The sequence below is a fragment of the Rhyacophila brunnea genome, unplaced genomic scaffold, assembly GCF_057557595.1.
Source record: "Rhyacophila brunnea isolate RB1 unplaced genomic scaffold, BYU_Rbru_1.0 scaffold_11, whole genome shotgun sequence".
Classification (NCBI taxonomy): domain Eukaryota; kingdom Metazoa; phylum Arthropoda; class Insecta; order Trichoptera; family Rhyacophilidae; genus Rhyacophila; species Rhyacophila brunnea.
Window position 1 is genome coordinate 13,832,330 of NW_028232763.1, and position 18,628 is coordinate 13,850,957.

Here is an 18,628-nt window from a genome sequence, read left to right on the forward strand (position 1 = left end):
AGCAAAAAGAACTCTCGTGATTGGCCAAATTTTATCGCGTGATCCTTTCGATTTGACGAATCACGAGGATGACCCTGGCGCCGGCGCGCGAGGATTTCACGCAGCCGGCAAGTGCGGCAGAATTTATTATTTTTGAATCCTTATATTTAGTCTTAAAATTATCTCTTTCATCCATCATCATTTTTACTTTTTAAATTAAATTAAATTTATCTTAATTACACCTCCGCCCAATATGCGATTTTCACACACCGGACGAAGGCCTTTACCTATGAATAAAAAATACTTACGTGGTTGAGCAAGGAATCAGATTAGATGTTTTATGAAGCCGTTTCTAGAGGTCAGGGTTACGTTTCGACTTATAGCTACTAAATGATTATTTTACACCGGGAGAAGCCCGCCTGTAACAGGGGTGTATCATTACCCTTTTTTAAATTTGACAATATGCCTATTAATATTAATTATGTTTCAATGATAAATTCAATTTCAATAATAATAATAACACACGTGTCGTCGCCGCATCAAAGCGGTCTTTGCATTAATTATTATTATTATTACGATCACCGGTGTTTCGGCTGAGGCAATGAATTAAAAAAGGTAATAAAAACCGCCCTCGCAAATAATAATGAGTTCGAGCGGCTTGAAATTGTGGCGGGCAAAGGAAAAGTGTGCGATTCTCGTAAACACGAGTATCTTCCGTCTGAACGCTCCCATTTAGTTATGTGTAAATGCGGAATCGAGCCACGCCGGTGGCTCGACACCGGAATCCCGTCTGAAAGAGGGCTTAATTTAATGGAAACAGTATGACTGACAAAGTATTCAAATTCAAATTTATTTATTTTACATAATATAATGAACATGACAAATTATAAATTCAAAGGTTTCATGACATGACATAAAGTAAGTACACTGTATGCATACAACTAGGTAATAATAATATAATAAAAAAGTTAACCACAAAAACATTATGTAGTTATAGCGAATCAGTAATAATATTTGTTAAATTAAATCTGAATATTCAAAAATCTAAATTTATAATTTGTAACTTACAGGCCGCACAAAATTGCGTTTTTGCTAATTGCTTTTCAAAATGCAAATTAACACGTTAATTACAAAATTAATTAAAATGGCCCGTAAGCATTGGGTTAATATAATATTTTAATAAGACCTAGTCGTATGATGCACATTATAAATATCTTCTCCGGTTACGGTAAGAGTGGCATATTCAAATTCGGAAACAATGAAGCCGGCATTATTATGGGCGGTAATCCTAAACAGATACTGTGTGGCGGGTTCGAGATCCGAGACTACAAATTTTCCACTTGGTTTCACACTGTTGGAAATCTCGTTCCATTCCTCTGCTCCCCTTGAAAGGAAAAAGTGTTAAAAGCCAGCTTGTACACAATATTATTATATAAAATAAATAAAGATATTATTTATGGGTCTCATGTATAGTTACACGTATGTAAATAAGTGACCTTGTATTACTTGGAATGGGAAAGCGTCTAAGTACCATTCCCCAAAACACAACACATAAGCCCACTTATTAACATAAATTTGACTATGCATACGGACCTAGCTAAGACCTATTATTATTGTTATGAATGAATAGGCATATTTGTGAATTTAAATGTTGATGCAAAATATCCCAATTAGTTGGACAATACATTAGGGGTCGTACACTAGTGGGGGTTTAGGAGTAATAAGAAGATAAGAATTCAGACCACGCAGCCTCTCATCCCTTTGAAAGTGAAGAAGTGACATTGGACGTGGCTTGGCTACATTATACGGATTCTGTAAGATAATTTTGACATGGCCTGCCTGTTCCTCAGGTCAACCAGATTTCAGTGTCTCGAAAAATTGCTAAATACCATCCACAGGGTGTATATGGTGACGCTATGGAATACTGACATGACTCGGAAACACGCAAAAAGACTAGCGAGCAACAAGGATTCTTGGAGGTGCAGAATGGTATCCATGTGCTCCAACTAAAGAGCGGACATGGATTGGGAAGAAGAGGAAATACCTACTCAAAATCAAATGATGTCATTTATGAGCAACCTCTTACCTAAAACTAAATTAAAATATATTTTGGTGTTGCCTCTTGCAGAACAGCAGCCCTATGTTCTAACTAGTGATATGAAGTCACCCGACGACATGACGTAATTTTGACATAAGCCAATACACGGTCGAGGCAAGCCGCCCAACGCACACGGCTCACCGTAAATATTATTATGCTGAAACACCTATTTGTGTATGGGGACAATGGATAACGCCAGTGTTTGAGCAGCGTTAATTTCTCGGTCATACTCGGTATCACTCCGGTAGTACGTCACAATGATGTCATATGACGTCATGTCGACCGGGCGACTACATCTCGCAAGTTCTAACATAAGGCCCCAGAACTGGTAACTCACAAAACTAATGTGATTGTTACTGTGAAATATTAAGGTTTGAGATAAATAATATAATTGCATTTCATATTATTGCCATAATATTAACAAGTTTTAACTAAGTTTTTCAAATACAATATAATAATGACATACTTCTTTTTGTTTTCAACAACAAAGTGCGTCATTGGGCAACCTCCGTCTTGCCAATTCCACAAATGAAGAGTGACACTACCGCTTGAGACTGTCATTATATCAGCACCCCTAGTGGGGATAGGTTTGGAGCCTCGGGTGCTAGCATTTAAAACATCACTGGCTTCTCCGGTTCCAATACTGGTTAAAAAAAGTAAACAGTTATTATAAACAATATTATAATTTAAATAATATTCTCAGTTCATTATTTATTTGAAAATGCTTTTAAGGTTGGTAACACTTTTTTTATCTGATGTTTAAATTTGTTCTATAATAGCGCCTGTACACGTGCATGCATTTACTGTTGACAGTAGTGCTTATTTTAAACTATCGTGACAATAACTGTTTACACATAAAAGTGCTGAATGTCTCTCCAATCTTCATTCTTCAAGAGTAAGCGAGACGCGATATTGTCAAATTGGCTTGCGCGGTGTAGTTGGTAAACTTAAATATATAATGTTTGAGGCTTTCACGGTTGTTTTTTATCGTAGTATATTCTTGGGTTTTCACCGTGTCTCCTTCTTCCTTCTTTACTCGACGTTTCCAAGATATTGGGTCGGAATAAAGGATATTTCGCACGATTGGTAAAGGAGGCCATTGAAATCCACAGAAACCCTGAAAATATCAATAGGGATGATGGATTACGGTTAAAAACGTCATGGCTTCCGGCACTATCAGCAAAATCTAACATTCGAGCCAGTATCCCCGGTCGTAATGATTGACAGATTACTCTGAGCAACGTTTGCTCTTAGATAATCGGATTCATTTTGACATTCTTAGAGCAACGTTTACATTCACATACATACAGTACATTTCATCATAAAACATATCTCTTGATAATGGCCTCTGCAACGAGCCCGAAACGTCGAGTAAAGAAGGAAGAAGGAGACACGGTGAAAACCCAAGAATATACTACGATAAACTTAAATATGTAGGCAGTTCTCGTGGTGCAGTGCGTAAGGCGCTTGCCTTCCACCAGAGAGTTCCTGGGTTCGATTCCCGGTTAGCACACACAATATTTATGTGTTTTTCTCAAAGCCTTGGTGTTTGTGATTCTTCAAAATTACTAACAACCACCTTGTACGAAAAAGCAAGGATATGGTTATTAATAATTCAATATATAAAAAAAAAACTTAAATATGTTAAATGTCAAAAATGTTCGTTTTTTTGCTGGCAGGTTCGCCATTGAAAATTCAGAAACTTCAAAACTTGTTTGATTCATGCATGCAGTCCTGCCAACTGAAGGATAATACATGTTTACCCACACATTTTCTTACTGTGCACAGTAAATCCATGCACGTGTAAAGCGAGTTTTATACCCCGTTTACACGTTGATACCGCCTAAACTATGGCATCCTCAGAGGATCCAAGGCCACGAGGCCTGAATCATCATTGGGCTGATTCATGCAAACATGAACAGATCGACTGCGAGGCAAATTTCTAGCCCATAAGCAAATAGTAATTATTAATATCATTTTTTTAATATTATTACCTACATTTCATCCAATTTTGACCAATATTGGAAGCAAAGTTCCCAGCCATACAATGTACCTAGCACCTAGAATATCTGATTTGAGATTACTTTAAAAAAAATATGTATTTGTACCTAGTTCAAATATTTCAAAATATGTACCTACCTAGCAAAGAAATACAGCCTTTTCAAAGCAGGTACCTAAAAAAGGTCTAGCTGACTATTTTTCTGTGGTGAGCGAAATTCTCAGAAATAAGCCAGGTACATAATATGCAGAGTGTTTTTGTCATTTTTCAGTGACAGAATTTATAGGTTTTATTTTATTCTTGCCTAGAGTTGACCTGCTCTCCAAAAAGGGATTCATTCGGTTTTCGAACTCTCGAGGAGCGTGACGTCGGCCGTGGTGTCGCGCTCGCCGGCGTCCGCCGCCATTTTAAATTAATTTATTTTTTTTAAATATTTTTGTTAAATATTTGTACGCTGTACTTTACTGTATTTATATTCCGAACAATAAACGCCCTGTTTTCGCCTGTACTTCCGCGTTGTCAATCAACATAAACATGTCCCCGAAAGAAGAAGCAGACGATACCACCTTGACATGACATACATCATCAGGGGGGTCCAGAGCACTCATCCATCACCCCCCCCCCCCCTTTCGGAGGTGACAACGTGCATAGATTTACTGTGCAAAGTAATAAAATGCATGGGGAAACATGTATTATCCTGCAGTTGGCAAGATTGCGTGCATAAATCAAACAAGTTTGGAAGGTTCCAAATTCAACGTGAAAGTAAGATTATTTTCGATCTGCGCCTGCCGGTAAAACAACGAACTACTCATTTTGAGCTTAATCGATTTTCAATACGACCTGTCATATACTATAAAATGACAACATCGCGTCTCGTTTACTCTTGAAGAATGAGATTGGAGAGACAGTCAGCACTTTTACGTGTAAACAGTTATTGTTGCGATTTAAAAATACACACTATTGGTGCCAGTAAATCCATGCATGTGTACAGGGGCTTTTATATTCAATTGTTTCAGCCGCCATCTTTTGTGTTGTTCTCTTTTGTTTTTAGCTTATAAAAATCTCTTTATAAATATTTTTTTATTTTGGGTATATTTGTAAATAAAATATACAACTACTTACGTAATATTATTATGTATAATAATTACTTTTCAACAGTTTTGTGATACATTGTTTCATTTTCATACATTTATGGTATTGTATTATCTGACAAATAAAATGTCAATAGATATTATAATATGTACCATAATGCCATAATAAATCAAAGATAATGCTGACCTGTTGTATGCAGTTACATATACTTGATATCTTGATCCGCAATACAAACTTTCCAGAGTATATGTTGTAGTTTGGCGTGAAACCTAAAAATTGTATAAATTTCGATAAGTTTTTGACAAGATAAAGGTAGGTATCATATATTTTAGAAAGAAAAACTTCTATGGTGGTTTATGGCAAGCAGTCTATTAAACATTTCATAGAAGGACAACAAAAGAAAATCAAAGATAAGGAAGCAAACAAGAATTAATAGGTAAAATCACATATCATATCGCTCAGTGAATATACCATGGAATGGCTACCATTATTCAGTAGTAGCCCCAGGACTGACCTAAAACCCTTAGATTGACAAATTGATGATATTCAATGTAGGAGTGGAAGGTGCTAGAGGAGGTCTTCATCCTTGAGTAGATCAGCCCCGGTTGATTATGATAATAAATGTGGGAATCAAATATGTAATAAGTTAAGTTGTGATTTACTTGAACAGTTTCCCAGTCTCCGAATTCTTGCTTGTAATGAATGGTATAACCGAGCGTGGGGATGGTATCGACAGGTTGCAGTCGGAGAGAGAGAGCAGATTCGCTGCTGGATGAGAGTGTTACAGCTGGCGGGAATGGAGGTACTGAAAGTATTTAGAAAACACCCCAATTCATAGGTATGCACAGATATTATAATTAATTTGTATTATTTTTTATATAAATTATATAATTTTATTTACAATTCAGACATCTGCAACCGAATTTATTATTTTTAAAGTAACTCACTGTTAACAGTGAGCTTGTGTGTAACGGAATCAGTTCCGAATTGGTTTTCAACGCGGCACGTGTAGTCTCCGGCATCATCCTGGGCCACTCTAACGATCAAGAGTGAACCATCAGGCATTTGTTCTAGTCTGTGGGATGGTTTCAAGGGAGCGCCTTTCACCTACAAAAATCACAACGCATTACACTCCGTAATTATTGTTGCATAAACTTTATATAGCCGACTCTGAGCATATGCGGCCAACAGTTTGGACTAATAAAGATGGAGCCTATCAAACTCTTTGTAATAAAATACTTATAGTGATTTCAGAACCAGATTTCAGAATTGATAACTATAAAAAAATGCTGTATTGACAGCACTAGACATTGTTTTACAAATAAAATATAAATGATGGCCTGCTGAAACCACTATTATTTTGTTTATTTACAACGTTTGTATATAAAGGGTCGAGTTCCTTCAATATGTTTGGTATAGGGTAAATAATAAATTACCTTCCATGAGATATCTGAAGGGTGGACACCGACTGCGAGGCAGGGCAACTTAACATCTTCCTTATAAGAAGCGGTGATCGAGTCATCGAATGAAGCGATCTTGGCGGGAACTGAAACAGATAACAAAATAATTGAGGGGTTGACGGTGCAATCTGAAAGTACATTTTTCAGAAAACTTTTGAGTAAACAAAACAGACCAAAACATTCAAATTATATATGTTAATCACTATTAAATCAGTAAAATTGGAATGAAGTGTGCGATAAACTTAGAACGAAATAGTGTACCTGTAGTATTCGGACTAGCGGAGACAGTCAGTGAAGGGTTTCCCTCTCCGATGACAGTAGAAGCGGTCACCCAGAAATCATAGCGGGTTCCGTTTAAATCAGTGGCAGAGTAACTCATTTTAAGAGCCGAGACCTTAAAAATAAAAAAAATTGTGTGGTTGTAGGAAATCACGATAATCTTATATTATCACTGATTGTGGAGATATTTCATTATATTATTTAAGTCATATACACAGTGGAATATATTATATATATTCATTGAAAACAAGGGGTTTATTTGATGCAGATTTGCAAAATGACAAAATATTTTATAATTCATAAGACTTATTTAAAAAATAAAACGAATGGCAATTACAATTAAACCGCGACAGCTTTAACAACGAGGATGGCTGTGCTAGTATCGCAATGACTCGAGTATTTTAGTTCACCCAAATGGCTGGCCTTCTAGTTAAAGTTGTTAGCCGGCTCGCATATCACAACTCGCCTCGTGTGCCTGACCGCCATAAATCAAAGCTTCCGAGAACGGGCAGGCGGTGTTCCTTGATAAAACCTCGCACATCTGCCTAGCGATATCGACATTCGCCATATCGATAACGTTTGTTTCTTGGTTTACGATGACGTCACATCGACGAATTCGTCGTAAGACGCATGCGGCGAGTTCTGATGTGCGAGCCCACTTATAGTCGATTTACATTATTTTGTCATACTTCTTAATTGTAATCGTAACATAAATTCAATCTTTTGAATATGTATTTTTCTTTTCTGTGGTTATGGATGTTTCAAATTTAAGTCCAAAGAGTTAGTAAATATGAAGTACCTACCCATCAAAGGTCGTAAATGACTTTTACTTTTTATTATTTTCTGACAGGTAGGTACAAATATCAGTAATGTACTAATTTTCATAGAGGTGTTTTTTTTAAAATGCAATATATTATATCTGTGTTAATTTAAAAATGTGTGATATTCTGACAGTTCTCACAGAATCTTACAAAGATTCATGAATATTATTCTTTCAGCACTATCTCTAAGGCATAAAGCCCATTGACGCAGCGAGTGCGGCGCTCGCGCAAAATTTCTACAAGTGGCGCGTAAATCATCGAAAATACAACGTAATCAAATACGCCAGCGCCCACTGGATTTGACGACGCATTATACGCGCTCGCCGCATGAATCATCGTTTTTTCGATCTTATCTCGATTTAATCTTACCCAGAATGTTGCTAAAGTGGAAGGAAATACATCAAGGAAACGATTCATCAATTAATTAATAAGGAATTATGGAAAAAGAACGTGGATCATCGGGAAAAGTATTTAAAATACGACTATTTTGCATTAAATGTTGGCAAACACTGGGTGATTGAGAATTTCTCTCGAATTAAACAATTGTTTTTTTTTTAGTTATTTCCGTACTTTTTTGTAATTGTTCTACCTGCACAAAATAAAATCTGTGTGAATGTAAACTTCCCTCGTTTCAAATAATGGTTTTTAATAAAAAAAATTTATAACATTTTTTCTGTTAAAAATTACTCGGAATACGTTTATTTAAAAAAAAAAATATTGTGATTACATTATTGATAGTAAAAAAGGGTCAAAATTATACATAATAGGTACATTTATGTAAAAGTGCATGTTGTTTTTTTAATGTATGCTTGATCCAGTGCAAGGGCCCAATGGGTTGGGCGAATGGCTAACAACCATTCCTCGAAAAAAAGGGTCTGTTAATATAACCTTCACTCTGTGGAGGTTCATATGCTCTGCTTAGGAGCGAAGACGGTAATTACATTTGTGTATCTTTTTCTACTATCACTAACCTAAAAAATCTTTTTAAGTTACCTAACCATGTTATATTTTTTTGATTTTATTTTACTAATCATTTGTCTATTAGGTGAAGAGAAGACAAAACTTATGTTCGATTCGTTCTAATGCATTAGGTTTTATGATAATAAATAAATTTAAAAAAATACGATTTTTATTTTACTGACGAAAATTCTCAGATCACCAATGAATGAAATCATTCTAACAAATTGTTTTTGTATTTATTGAAATAATAATTGTTTTTTATTTACCCTATACTTGTCAACCACTTATCGTTAGCGTTGAGAAACAAAGACCGATAAGTCACACCTACTGGGTTCCAAAATACGATAAATTTGACAGTTAGTTCCAAATGCCGATAAATCCATCACTGTTTTGTCAATTTCTCCTTTACTGCTACGAAAATGGTTAATTTTATTGTGAATATTTGTATAAAAACAACACACCACCATAATATAAATTCAATTATAGGTTTTCATAAGAAGAAGTAGTTTTAAATGAAAATATTTAGTTTGCCAACATTTTATCAAAGTGGACTTATCGTATATAGGAACTATACGACTCATATGTATTATGACCTAACCAGGAATCAAACCCGAAGCCCCTAATTAAGATGTCAGTTCCTTACGTGAGGGCTGCTCATTGCCTTCATTGATTTTGGCAATTCTATGCATGTAATTTAAAATGTTTCATTACTGTAAAGCAAAACCAAACCGAATCAGACCATTTTGAATAATAATATCAGATAAATTAAATATTTATAATTACCATCATGTTCAGTTTGGCAAGTGATGGGAATAGATCGAACGCCGTCTCCTCCGGAGGTGGTGGCCAGCACTTCCATCGAGTAATTGGTGAACTTCTTGAGGTGATCAAGGATTATCTCGCTGCTTGATGTAATCTCGGTATACTTAGACGTCTCATCTGTCCAAAGATTATTTTTTTTTAGTTATACTGATACCAGGTGAAGGTCTCCCGCAGGAGACCACCGCAAGGGACTGACCGAACCGTCAACTTTCCCAGAACCCACAGCCTGCTGCAGCCTACTTCAACACACTTAAGTATAGAGACAGCCTACTTCCACTTTGTCATCTAGGAAAAGCACCGCCGCTTACCTCCACCCTAATCAGCAATCTTTTCATTATTCTAAAATACGGTATAGCATTCAATTCAGTCAACATTAATATTATTACAATAGAGCCTTTCCATAAATTTGGTTATTTAATTTCTTGATTCGCAGTAACAAAATTAAATAAAAATGTCTTTCGCCACGCGGTTTTATACGCCACGTGGGAGCTGGAGGTAGCGCGAGCAAGCCGAAAAATGGCGGCTACCAGAACACGCCGCTCGAGACGCCGCCATCAGGCAGGGAGATCCGACCACCCATAAGCCGTTGATAAAAGCAGCCATCCCCTGCTGACCAGCCCTTCTTTCAGCTTCGTTCGTCCGCCTGTCAACATCTCTCTCAAGCTCTATAATACTTGTCTTACGCGTTGCACCTCGTGCTCAACTGGATGGATTCCTCTGAGGGTATCCCGTCTCTGGCCAATTTCTCTGCAAAATAATTCTTCCTTAAGAATTATCAGCCGCCATACCTACTCCAAATCTGCCCTATACAGCCAATATATCTACGCCGCAGTCGCGGCCGAAATCAGCCGCCTGATGAGCAGCTTATGGAATTGCCGGCGCTATGCCCCGCATCCTGGAGCCCCAAAAGGACGCTCCGCCTATTTGCAGCATCCGCGGAAGATCGGAATCCACGGAGGACGCGCCGCCACCTTGCGGGCCGCCCTCTGAATTGCATAGACACCATCTTGTCTGGCCGCGCACTGCATTTGCAGATGCCATCTTGACGACCTGCGTCGTACGAGTCCGCCAATTTTGACAGTCGGTGGTTTTTTTTTTGAACTTATACCTAGACACAGTGCCGCCTTGAAATTTAATGCCTGTGTACGATAGTCAAGCCCCGTTACGCTCAATTAACTTCAGTGCCAGCCTAGCTCGTCGAAGCGAAAGTCGTGATCTGAGGGCGGATTATCCGTCAGTGTATGTTCGGAGTCCAAATCCACAACTACCGATACATTATATTCACCGCCTTGTATGTACTTTATCGTGTAAAATATATCTGACATAGTACTGTTACTACCGTACGTTTCTGTTCCCCACCCCCGCTTCTTGGCCTTATCAATGCCACGGCCCGCTCAATCTCAGTTGCTGGTCAATGTATGACCCGACATCAGTGCCGGGCAAGTGAGGCCGATGTATTTTGTGTGTACACGTGACTTGAGATAAAGCAACAATGGACAGCAATAAGTTTCTGCAGCTTATATCGTCCTAAATAATCACATAAGCATCCAATCAAAAAAAGAAGGATTTGGATCTGGTCAAATGGAATAATTTCCTTAAAAGTTAAAAATAAAATGAATCTAATACTCACCATACCAGCGGTCGCTGGGTCCATAGATGACTTTGTATTCCTTGATGATGCCGTTGGCTGAAGCTAGAGGGGGGCTGACCCAAGAAACACGGATTGTCCGAGGGGTCAAGGTTGTACATAGGGCGTCATGAGGTGGCATACTGGGGACTCCCTCTCCTGTATAAGAATTGACTTCTTCAGAGATGGGACCCACCCCCATCTTGTTGATTGCCTGCATCACCACTGTATATTGAGTGTATGTTCTGAAAACAAACAGGATATAAACCTCAAAGCTAGGGGCAGCAGGTTATATGAAAGTATGGTGACGCCGGCTAGTATGGCGAAAAAGTATGGTGGGGCGGGCTGGTAATCAATTTGTGGCAAAATTTGAATGTTAGCATTATATTATATGGGTACATTATAATGACTAAAGTAAATCCTCTGTGATGCCCTGAATTTTTTTTATCGCGTCGCTATTTTTCGTAAGTCATCGGCTATTGTTGGCCTGCTTCATTCAGCTGTATGAGAAAGCCGATTCCTTGCCCCTTTTAAAGTAATAATATAAAGAGAGTGTGTATTGTTCAGCTATTGTTCAATTGTAAGTTTATCTATGACTTAAAAAAAGAAAATCTTTTTAATATTTTTTACTTTTGAAGTTTTCAGCTTTGTCTTTTTCCGCGATGTTGAAAGATATGGATAAAAGTGGGCCACTAGTATAGTTATAAAATCTTCTAAACCATGAAAGTAATTCAACATATTTTTGGAGTACTTACTTGAGGTCTTTGATTAGCATACCATGTTCCTTTTCTAATTCCCTACCAATTTCAACGGTATCATTTTTGTATTCCTCATCGCTGTTCGCCAATTTGATGGCAAAGTAATACCTGTCAATATAAAATAGTACAATACAAATGAAGAAACAATCAATATCACATGAAATTAAAATCATCATCATATTTCATTTTGTTTATGAATCATTATTGATAATATTAATTATTATAATTACAACCAGAGGTCATCACACGTCAAATATAAATATAAGAAGGTTGTAAGCGAAATTAAAAATTAGTTTTTGGCAGATAGGTACAAACTTATAGAAAAATTACTAATTGTAGTGTAATAGTTAGTGTTGAAAATACAATATTTTTCGCTGAATTTATTTCTTTAAAAACATGTAATATTTTCCGGAAAGCTCCTTTCTACCCATGTGAATGTACTGATGTATAGTGGCAAACTTTAAACTAGGCCATAAGGGCTTTCCGTATGAAATACTTGGATTCTTCAAACTTGCTTACAGTAATAATGTATGTCTTATTAGAATATAATTATAAACCATACCTTAGGATTTCTCCATTCCGGTCCTGCATTGGAGGAGCCTTCCAGTACACTATAAGGCTGTGTTGATCGTAAGGTTTCACTTTCAAGTCCCTCGGAGGCGTAGTCGGGGCTATAAAATAATTGAAAGATATGAAAACTACAAATTGACATGCGTACTCAAAATATGGACATAATATGCCTCATCTTATCAAAAGCGTTGAAAGCGTAAAAGTGAAACTTAAAAATCCATCATGAAATCTTTTCATGATGGATTTTCAAGAGTTCATTGCTACTTGATTTCAATCACTAATTCATTTGTTCAAAAAATATCATGGCTGGTTGATGGTATAGCTCAAAAATCATCAGCTGTTAAAGTATAACGACTTGTCGGCAGTGGAAATGATAAAGTCACGGGCAATTACTAGTTTCTAATTATATGACCATGTTCGATTATAAGAAGATCATTATTTGTGCCTACGCAAAGTGTAGGTTTTAACAGATTTTTGTTTTTAGGAGAAATCAATGTTAGCCACTTACACAATCCATTAGGTCCATACTCTGACTCCAAACACACATTGAAAAACAATATGTGTATTCGCCAGACCCAGGATTCGATCTTGGGATCCGCGACATTATAATCCAACGCGATAGCCGCTCGGCCATCGTATTTTTAGTAAATGGCTATTATAAAATATTGAGACTTACCAAGTGCATGGCCATGAAGAATGCCACATGAAAGTATAAAAATATAATACAATGTAGCAGTCATGACTGTTTAATCTGAACTGACAACATTAAAAGCTTGTCTATTATATTAATAAAATTAGTCTAATTAAAATAATCAGCATAATATTTAATATTATAATGTTTTTAATCTATCTGCAGCAATTATTACATTTTAGTTGTTCATAATACCTATGATAAAGATTTTTGTTTAGTCAATATTTTTATGTAAACAAATCATTGTAACAAATTGGATTTTCTCTTAAGGGCGGACATGCTCAGCGTATGTCAAAATGCAGCTTTTATGCTATTTTCAAAGCATGATTCTGGACATTCCTTAAACGTTGTAGATAATCTATTTACATAGTTTTGAAGCATTATTATTCTTTATATTTATTTTAAACATTTGATGACTGCATAAAGTATTTTTATTACATAAAATGGTATTATTTTATACCTCTCGCTCTAAATATAGTCATATTTCAGTATATTCGTGTGCAGTGGTGTTAAGATTTTTTACTTTTATTAATTTTTAAACGCATTTATAAAACCATTGGTATAATTTATGTCGACATTATTATAGTGAAATATTTACGATAAAAAAATATATTGATAATCTCTGTGATCCCAAATTTGACAAGAATTAGACATTTTATTATTCAATAAATGGGAAAGATTAACACATTTGAAGATAATTCAAAAGATACTAATTATAAGCTGTGTCTTTGATCATTCAAGTGTGATAAACATCCTATGAATAATGATTGCTTTATACAAATTATTGACCTAAGAATAAGGTAGTGTTTTTTTGAAATACTTTTCATTCTTTCTTTTTTCATATTCATATTCATTTCTTTTGGCATTCCCCAGTGGTTAAGCTACAACATACGGCCGTAGCCATAAATTGACAAACTAAATCTGAAGTTGGGAGTAATATCATGTTAACGCGCGTGTTTGAACATGTACCGTTTAAAGTCCGGATAAAGCCCCTTAAAGCGAAAAGAAACTAGTTTTCGAAAAACATAAAATTATTTCCCACATTTTTCCACCACACCCACTGCTCATTCCTCATGTAACCATTTTTTGCCAGATCAGAGAAAAAGAATAAGCAATACATATTTTCCCATAATCCCTTTGGAATTGGACTCAGGGCCGCTCATGTTCAAGCCTGTATAAAAAGTCCCAGGATGCTGACCTGGCGCACTTCAGTACACCCGCGATGATTACTTCCAAAATATATCACCATCAGCCGAGCTTGATCCACTACTGGATGAAGGCCTCTACTAGCTCTTTACACTCTTCTCGTAGTTTTTTGCTGCCATGTATTTCCACTGAACTTTTGAGTTTGTCAATTTAGCGGTTTCAGGGTGTCCTTGTGTCTTTCCACTTTATACCCAACATGCAACTTTTCATGCCAACATTGGACTGCCTATAATTTTTGGATTTCTCATACATTTTAGGCCATGTTTCATACGCATACGTTAGTACACATTCATTGAACACTTTACACTTTGTTACCACAATGGGAGTTTACTTTCAGAGCCATTCTCTATAATACGTGATATATGAATAAATTGCATGTTATTATTATATTGTACATGTATGGTAATAACAAGGAAGTGAAAAATAACACCTATGAACTTTTAATCAAGCAACCACCATAAGTCCAATTAAAACAATATCTAATATAAAATACGAAAACAAAATTAACGATAACCTCAAGGTGAAGGTATCTTACATAACATAGTATATTTTTGTGTTGTAGATAATACATTTAAAATTACTACATTTGAGTCTATCAAATAGCATAGTATCGCACCAACTACTATGAAAATAAAAAAAAATACCATTTTCCCACCTAAGCAAGGCATATAGGTCTTTGCAGAATGGATGTTATACATTCTAATGGATTTAAGTATTGTACTATTCTATGAATTGTCATTGTGTATCTACCTGTTGGCGAGTGCACATAGTGCCTGAAGATGCCGAAAGAAGAAACCCGGGTCGTAAAAAACGGCCAGTCATTGTGTATTTACCTGTTGGTGACTACACATAGCGCATGAAGATGCCGAAAGGCGAAACTCGGGTCCCAAAAAACGACTCAAATGGAATAGTACAAAACTTAAATCCATTAGAATTTAAATTCAAATTCCATCAAGTACTATTGGTCGATAGTATTAATAGGATGTTGAGTCTTTTATGAGGAATAGTTGTTCACTATTCGCCCAACTCATTGGTACCTTGCTCTGCATCATTTACTAGACAAGAGGGGGGATTCGTAAATCCACGATTCAAAGATTTAGAGCAGACATTCCCAACCTTTTTGGAGTCGTGACCTCATTTTATAGAAGCCAAATGACCCGTGACCCCAATAAATTATTGAAAGCCAGTTTAAAGAAAACGGATCGAAAATCGATTTTTCAGTGTAATATAATTCAATATACCTTGGTTGGGCCAATTATGGTCGCTTTCATCCTTTCTTCCCACTGACACATCCCTGTTACAGGCAGGCTTCTCCCGATGTGAAATAATCATTTAGTAATTATAAGCCGAAACGTAATCCTGACCTCTAGAAACGGCTCAATAAAACACCTAATCTGATTCCTTGCTCAACTGCTTAATGTTTTATTCTTAGGTAAAGTCCTTCGTTCGATCGGATTTGGCCAATCACGGGAGTTCTTTCATGAGTCGGCGTGGGTTCGAAAGAATTTTGAAAGGGAACCCCCGGTAGCGAGGCAGTTAGCGTCGAGTTTGAAAACTGAAATGTTCTGAGCGACTGACTTGTAAAATTTAATTACGAAAGAATATTTTAAAACGGTTGTAACTTTGAAAAAAAAACTATATATGCAAATAAACGTTAATAAAATAACACAGAGGGATATCATTTACACTACTCCTTATCCCGAGAAGACTAATAATTTTAACACCACTATGGATGCACATTACTGAGCTGGCCAAATTAAAGACGGGGTTTGTATACCGAGAAAAGCTACGAACCCTTCCTCGTGCTTCGGAGGTGTTACCACCTATCTCAAATTCCTGGTTATTATCGCAAGACCAGGCGACCACTAGCCATGGGTCATGATCGATCACGATGTAAGTCAAATTCAGTTACTTTTAACTGATAATTTTAATTTGAAATACAATCTCAGAAACATATAGAACATTAGAAACAAATATGGCGTAATTAAATAAATCATCGTAATTAGGCAGTGTGCAGATGGCTATATTGGTAAAGCACATCGACCGGATGCAGGTTCGAGTCTTGTCTAGCACCACATTTTTGTTCAAAATTTGTTCTAATTCTGAACGAGCGGAGCTGTTCGGCACACAGGCCCAATTGGCCATGCAGACTTGATATCAACCGAGGCCCACTTTGAAGCATTTGCAGGTTAATCCCGATTCCTCCATAGACTCATTATCAAATTCAAATCTTGATATTCAGTATGTGGATACAGAGGACACTTAATGTCACTGAGACTAGCTGAACCAGCCCATCCTTTTTCTTTTCTATCTAAATTCTTTCATTAAGCACCACGATGCACGGTTGTTACATCAGTTCTGTGCAGCTCGGTATTGGGATAGCAAAGTGAGCACGTAAAATCTTTTCTTTCAGACACGTTTTAAGCATCATGGAAGAGGGCCCTGCATATATCCACGGCTGTACATACATGACGAGTGGAGATGGGGAGCCTAAAAGAATTAATACTTATGTTCTACCGATGTCCACAATGGCCAAGCAGTTAGACATTAGGCTTATAATGCCGTGTCTTGGGTTCGAATCCCAGATCTGGAAAATTTACATGTTGCTTTTCAACATGTGTTTGGACCCAATAGGTTGAATAAGTAGCTAGCATCCAATTATCGTAAAAACAAAAATCTGTTAATACAACCTCCACTCTGAGGAAGCCATATGACCTTAGGATCGACTATGGTAAAAAAAACTATTCACTTGTATTCCTTAACTAATTTTATTTATCTTTAGCATCACCAAATTGGCAATCATCCAGTTGTCATTGAAATTGAAGTAGGATGTTTATTCGTTCCCTGAAATGGGAAAGTGCTTTTGACAAATACTTCGAGGTTACCTGTCGGCCTAGTAGTTCATGTCACGCGTTATTTTAGGATGTAGATGTCCACGACTTATTATTGTTTGTGTATTTATTACATATATTTTTAGACACATTTTTTTTGCAATATCGAAAATATATCTAAAAGAATTTTTTTGGCTAAAATATATGACAAAAATTGTGCTGTAAATTGAAATTGTGCCATGATTTAAAAAGGGCTGTTATAGCAATATGTTGTATAGTGAGGTATACAGGTATCGTCGATAAGTATTATTGTGGGATTAATGGCAAAAGTAGATAAGTCTCGAAATATGGAGTAATTGTAATTTGAAGTTTGACATGCCCTTTAAAATCAGGCATAATGCTAATTTCTTTGTGCTTTATGTTCCTGTTCTATATATTGGATAACCTTGATTTTTATATCTATATAAATAGACATATACTCTGCTGTTCTCTAAATACTCTAAGAACTCTAAATACCTAAATTATTGACTTACCAACTTTTGGCAGCAAACACATGATTAAATCTTCATAATTATTCATATAAATAATATTAGAATCTAAATGAAATAACACATTTGAGGGAACAGAATTTAATATAAAAGTATAAAAATGATTAGGTACATAATACGACAAACTGAATAGAATTAAAAAATCTTTGTGTAATACATAATATAGACCACTTAAAATAGGTACAGTAAAATATAAAGAATCGATACAGTTGGTATATAACGAAACAAATTAATGTATAGTAAACAAGCATTTAGTCAATGGTAAAGAAAAGATCAATTCCATACAGAGTACACATTGAAAAATATTCAAGTTTCTAAAGACTTAAAATATGTAGTCTACATTACTGGTCATAATGTCCAATATTAGGAACTATAAAAAATAAACTATAATCTGGCATACTTGAATACAATTGGAAAAAAAAACCAGTTTATCAATATTTTAACTACATACAAGGTTATTGTTTAGTTATCGGTATAACATTTTAAAATTAAGTGACTTTATGCAGAAAGTTTTAATAAAAAGTCACTCACTCATCATCACTCAAAACAGTGACCCATACTTAAAAATAATAATAAATTACGTCGATTTACTCTTTGTAAATAAATTTTAAACAAATAAATAAAATAAAATCTTCAGTCAATTTTAGAAATACTTTTCAATACAAACTATTGAGATGAGCATTGTATATTAATAATTTTAATATTTCTCCACAGCTATCACCTGTAAATACATATTGAGTATATAAATTCATTTCAAAAACCAAATGTATAAATAAATTTCTTGCCATTGCCAACGCGACAAGATGAATTGAAATTTTTCATGGGAATCAGATTGAATCAAATCAGAATTGATGGGTGCTGTGCAAAAAATTCAAATTACATCAAAA

The 18,628-nt window shown here is 35.8% G+C and overlaps 1 protein-coding gene across 1 annotated transcript; it reads right to left on the minus strand.

The window, feature by feature from the left end:
* Positions 1-815: 815 nt before the first annotated feature.
* Positions 816-13,218, minus strand: LOC147078391 (cell adhesion molecule Dscam1-like). The gene is made up of 13 exons (XM_085960463.1): positions 13,142-13,218; positions 12,458-12,566; positions 11,893-12,003; positions 11,141-11,382; positions 9,472-9,627; positions 8,098-8,108; positions 6,890-7,022; positions 6,605-6,714; positions 6,116-6,275; positions 5,831-5,973; positions 5,355-5,437; positions 2,544-2,720; positions 816-1,363 (listed from the first exon to the last, which is right to left on the minus strand). Exons 1-13 carry the CDS (start codon positions 13,203-13,205, stop codon positions 1,156-1,158), a joined length of 1,707 nt encoding a protein of 568 aa, XP_085816589.1. The 5' UTR covers positions 13,206-13,218; the 3' UTR covers positions 816-1,155.
* Between the last annotated feature and the right edge of the window lie 5,410 nt (positions 13,219-18,628).